Source organism: Gorilla gorilla, chromosome 4 (assembly GCF_029281585.2).
Source record: "Gorilla gorilla gorilla isolate KB3781 chromosome 4, NHGRI_mGorGor1-v2.1_pri, whole genome shotgun sequence".
Taxonomy (NCBI): Eukaryota; Metazoa; Chordata; class Mammalia; order Primates; family Hominidae; genus Gorilla; species Gorilla gorilla.
The window spans coordinates 53,800,335-53,805,429 of NC_073228.2; the positions used below are offsets into that span (position 1 = coordinate 53,800,335).

Genomic DNA, 5,095 nt, shown 5'->3' on the forward strand with positions numbered 1-5,095 from the left:
TGTGTGTGTGTGTGTGTGTGTGTGTAGAGGTGGGCTTTTCGAGCAATTATGAGCCCTGGAGTCTAGACCCAGCTCAGCTTCATGACTTGGCAGGACCCCAGGATCCCCCCTTGTGACAACTGCCCTGGAGAGCTCTTCTGCAGATGTTAGAGGGTGAGTGTTTTGGGCAATGGAACATCACACCTCCTCCTTCCTCAAACCCTCGCCCCACCTAGGGACTTTACCTCTGGACTTTGCAGGTGGGGGAGGCAGAGCCTCCTTACCCCTGTCCTCCCAGATGTTATTTGATGACACATAGGGAAACTACACCTCTGTTGTCACTGCTAGAAGGGCCCGGAGGCAAGCTGCATCATTTGTCCCCGTTCTGAAACCCTCTCTTGTCCTGGCCCCAGAATAAGATATTTATCTGTGGGGCCGCCCCCAGCATTCTTCCACACCTTTACCCCAAGTCATCATACCAATCTCTGTATTTCCACAGATAGGAAACGGCAGTATTCCAATAACCTGATTTTTATCAAGAGAGAAATATCCCAAGGATTCATTCACTCGCTCACTTGCTCATTCATTCATTCACACATATTGATTGAGCACCTATTATATCTTGGCCACTGTTCTAGGCAGTGGGGAATGCACTGATGATCAAGACAAAGTTCTCGTCAACTCATTTCCAGACTAATGGGAGAGACAGACACTAAAGAATAAATCCATTTACAGACTTTTATGTAACAATAAGCTATGCAGAAACTAAAGAAGGTTAAGGGGATAGAACAGGGTGGGGGTGTGTGCTGCATTATCAGAATTTGTACTGGGAATTCACCCTTTCTTTATTTTCCTTGGGGCAGATGAGAGTGAGGGTCTGCGCGTGCCCTCCTCTGGGCTCTTCAACCTGTTTGGCAGATCAAACCTCAGAGGGGGGCATCCTGGGATTGGGGGTCAGGGGTTGCAGAGCCAGCCCTCGGAATTTAGTTGAGGCGGAGTATTTAGATACTGCATCAGAGAAATGGAAATAGATACTGAGACAGCCTATTTATCGGCTTCCATGGATGTAATAACACTCCCACCCTTCCAAATTTATTTTTTTTGTTCATCTTGCATACAAGTACTGAATTATTAACTACTTATACATTACAGCATTTTTGAGCCTACTGTGTGCCACGCACTGTTTTAGGGGCCATTCACGGCCCGCTAGAATCCCTGCTGTGCAAAGCTTGTAAACAACCATTGCCTCATTTCATCTTTCCCCTAAACATTATTTCTGAGATTCATCTACGTTGATTCACATAGCTCTTTTAGTCCCAAGAGGGCAGATATGAACCGTCCCATTTTACAGATGCAAAACCGTGACTGCTCGGGAAAAAACGAGTGGCTTTGCGACGACGAAATCCCAGGACGCCACCGGGCCACGTGCGGCGGCGCATCTGGCCCCTCGCGATCCCACCCGCGCACGCTCCCTCCCGCGCTCCCTCCCAGCCGCCGCCGCGCCGGGTCCACGTGTGTGTGTCTGTGTGCGGAATGGGGACGGGGGCGGTGCCGCCGGAGGGGTGGGGTCCGGGCTAACGTCACGGGCGGTGCGGCCCAATCAGCGGCGGGCTCGCGGCCCCGGCGCTGGTATTGGGGCAGCGAGGGGGCAGTTCTCTATAACGCGGTCTCCGGGAGCCAGCGGGGAAGAAAGAAACCGAGCGGGCGGAAGGCGCCCTCCCCGCCGCCTGGGCCCGGGCACCGGGTGCCGGGCCCGGGGTCCTTCCCGCCTCCCGCGGCCGCCGGCCGCTTTGTTTCCCCTGCCTCTGCGCTTCGGGCGACTCGAGAGGGTCTCCCGCCGGGGCTGCGAAGGGGACGCGGCGGCAGAAGGGCGGCCGACCCCGCCGGGACTCACAGGGACCCAGGAGTCCGGCCGCCGGGAGGGCCGCGTGAGGAGAGCGAAGAGGGAGCCCGAGCTCTGCGGCCCCGGGTGGCGGGCCGGGGGCGCCCGTGAGCAGAGACCTCCCCGTCGACGGGGGGCGATGTTCCCCTCGCCCGTGGGCTCTTCGGGCAGCCAGGGCATCCCGCCGCTGGGACCTGGACCCACTCAGTGGGCACCCCTCAGGCTGCTCCATGGAGACCCTGTGCCCCGCGCCCCGCCTGGCAGTGCCGGCGTCCCCGCGAGGGTCGCCCTGCTCCCCCACGCCCCGGAAGCCGTGTCGGGGGACCCAGGAATTCTCTCCGCTGTGCCTGCGTGCCCTCGCCTTCTGCGCCCTTGCCAAGCCCCGGGCGTCCTCTCTGGGCCCGGGGCCTGGGGAGCCGGCGGCGCGATCCCCAGTGCTGCGGGGCCCTCAGGCCCCCCTGCGCCCTGGCGGCTGGGCCCCGGATGGCCTGAAGCACCTCTGGGCACCGACCGGGCGGCCCGGCGTTCCTAACACCGCGGCCGGCGAGGATGCGGACGTCGCAGCGTGCCCCCGCCGCGGAGAGGAGGAAGAGGGCGGAGGCGGTTTCCCGCACTTCGGCGTTCGCTCCTGTGCACCTCCGGGCCGCTGCCCTGCGCCCCCGCACCCTCGGGAATCTACGACCGGCTTCGCCTCGGCCCCGCCTCGCCCGGCCCCGGGTCTCGAGCCTCAGCGTGGCCCAGCCGCCAGCCCGCCTCAGGAACCCAGTTCCCGGCCTCCGTCGCCACCTGCGGGCCTCTCCACCGAGCCCGCGGGTCCCGGGACGGCGCCGCGGCTGTTCCTGCCCGGCCAGCCTGCCGAAGTCGATGGAAACCCCCCGCCGGCCGCCCCCGAGGCTCCAGCGGCCAGCCCCTCGACGGCCAGCCCGGCTCCGGCCGCACCCGGAGATCTCCGCCAGGAACATTTCGATCGTCTGATCCGCCGGTCGAAACTTTGGTGTTACGCGAAGGGCTTCGCCTTGGACACTCCGAGTTTGCGCCGGGGGCCAGAGCGGCCGCCTGCGAAAGGGCCGGCTCGGGGAGCCGCCAAGAAACGCCGGCTGCCGGCGCCCCCTCCGCGCACCGCGCAGCCCCGCCGCCCTGCACCGACGCTCCCCACCACAAGCACCTTCAGCCTCCTCAACTGCTTCCCCTGCCCCCCGGCCCTGGTGGTGGGGGAAGACGGAGACCTAAAGCCGGCATCCTCGCTTCGCCTCCAGGGAGACTCTAAGCCCCCGCCCGCCCACCCGCTGTGGAGGTGGCAGATGGGGGGTCCCGCTGTCCCTGAGCCCCCTGGCCTCAAATTCTGGGGGATCAACATGGATGAAAGCTGACCGTGGGACTTCTGCCAAAGGGGAAAAGTTGGGACCATGGCCAAACCGCGGGCTTGAGGAGGGAGCCCCGTTTCTCACATTTGTCCCTTTCCTTTACATTTTAGGAGCAGTGGGCAGAGGGACCTAAATAACAGTGATCTTCATTCAAGCACCTAAGTTTTCGGGGTGACAGTCCCTCCCCCTCATCCTTTGCAGAGGAACCCAGGGCTGGAGTCGGGAGAAGGCTGATGACATAGATTCCAATCCCTGCCCCCTTCAATCTCGGACCGTTGGAGGCAGGGCCTGCACCCCAGTGGCAGCAAAGGAGGCCACCGCTCAAAGACACCCCCCACCCAAAAAAAAGGGGAGAGGAGAGAGACCTCGGTGATGGACAAACCGGTTGTTACTGTGTCTGTGGGCGAGCCTGGGGTGCGGGGCTGTGGTGGGGGTGGGGAGATGATTGGCAGCTCCCTGGGGGCATCCCCCACCCCCACTGTCCAGGCCTTTAACCCTTTGCTCCCCTCAGGCCTTCCCTAACGCTCCAAGCACCGCTGGAGCCTTTAATGGGTGAGGGAACTTGGGTAAGAGGAAGATCACCCCCTTCCTGTCCTCTTTCTAGGCCCCCTCAAGTGCAGGTGACCCTTAATTGGTGAGATCTTCAGCCTCAGCCGCCGACCTTTCCCTTTTGTCCAGTTTTGGAGTTCCCGTTTTTTCCTTGTTTGCTTTCCGAGTGTAAGGTCTGGCCGGTGAGAAAGATTCCCCCCAACCTTGATTAATCAGCCCCCTCCCCCAGCTTACTTCCCTTAGGACGGGTAGGGCTGAGGGACCTCCTCTCCTGGAAAGTGCTTACTTTGCCTGGGGAAGGGGCTAGACACTGTCCCAGGGAAAGTAATAGAAGGTGGAAGAAATCAATAAAATCAGACCAAACAAGTCGCCTTTCGAGGGCCTTCACCGATTTATGGATGAGAGGGGGTGGAGGTGGAAGGCAGGCCCAAGTCCATTCTTTGGACACCCAAACTCAGCCCCCTTAAAGAGTGGAAACAAAACAAGCTCCACTTTGCAGAGGTGGTAAATGAAAGGACTCTTGGCCTAACTTCAAGAGTCCCCTGGGGTTTGAAGGGGCAAAGTTTGAGTCTGGATGGGACCTGGGCTGAGGTACCTTAAGCTTCCCCCCGCAACACCCCAGCCTCAGGGATTGCGGGAGTTGTCAGAGATCTGATGGATCCGAAGGGGGCAGGGCCAGGGGATTAGGTTTGGGGTCAGAGGTTCTGTTTTCCAGGGGAGGGGTGAGATAGGCCTGGATCATGCCCTCTGCCATGCCCTCCAGCTAGGAGGATCTTGAGTCAGAGAGGATTGGAAGTGCTTTCTCCTCCACCCAGGTGAGGTCAGGGGATCTTAGGTCTTAGGGAGATGGCAAGTTGAGGTGTGAAGGGAAGCTGGGGCTTTTGGAGCTGCCGAACAACCGAGGGACCCAGTGCGCCTTCCACCCCGCACTAGTGAATAGCGCCCCCTCTTCCCCCGAAAACGAGGTGCGAGAGGAACAATTCCCACGCTGGGGAAGGACTTGTCTCCTTTTCTGTGAAAATGCTTTGTAAAAAGTTGTTATTGTTTGCATAGAGCAGATTCTTGAGAAAAACTGTTTTGGACCATAAAAGTTTTGTTTGTTTTAAAAACTGTCTCCTTTCATTTTTCTTTCCTTGGGGGTGAGGGTGGGGGTGGGGTGGGTGGGCGTGGGGTGGGCACTTCTCTCTTTTTCCTTAACATCTGGCCTCTGTGAACCCTGCTGACCTCCCCTCCCCCTCCAGCTGTGTTGTGGGAGGAGGAGGAAGAAGGGGTGGGGGAGTGCCTTCCACCCTGTGCTTCGGGAGTCTCCATCTTATTTTGC

General features: G+C 59.8%; 1 protein-coding gene across 1 annotated transcript; it reads left to right on the forward strand.

Annotated features, from left to right (window-relative positions):
- The first annotated feature begins 2,057 nt into the window (after window positions 1–2,057).
- Window positions 2,058–4,883, forward strand: EPOP (elongin BC and polycomb repressive complex 2 associated protein). The gene has a single exon (XM_055388286.2). It carries the CDS (start codon window positions 2,092–2,094, stop codon window positions 3,229–3,231), a length of 1,140 nt encoding a protein of 379 aa, XP_055244261.1. The 5' UTR covers window positions 2,058–2,091; the 3' UTR covers window positions 3,232–4,883.
- Window positions 4,884–5,095: the final 212 nt, after the last annotated feature.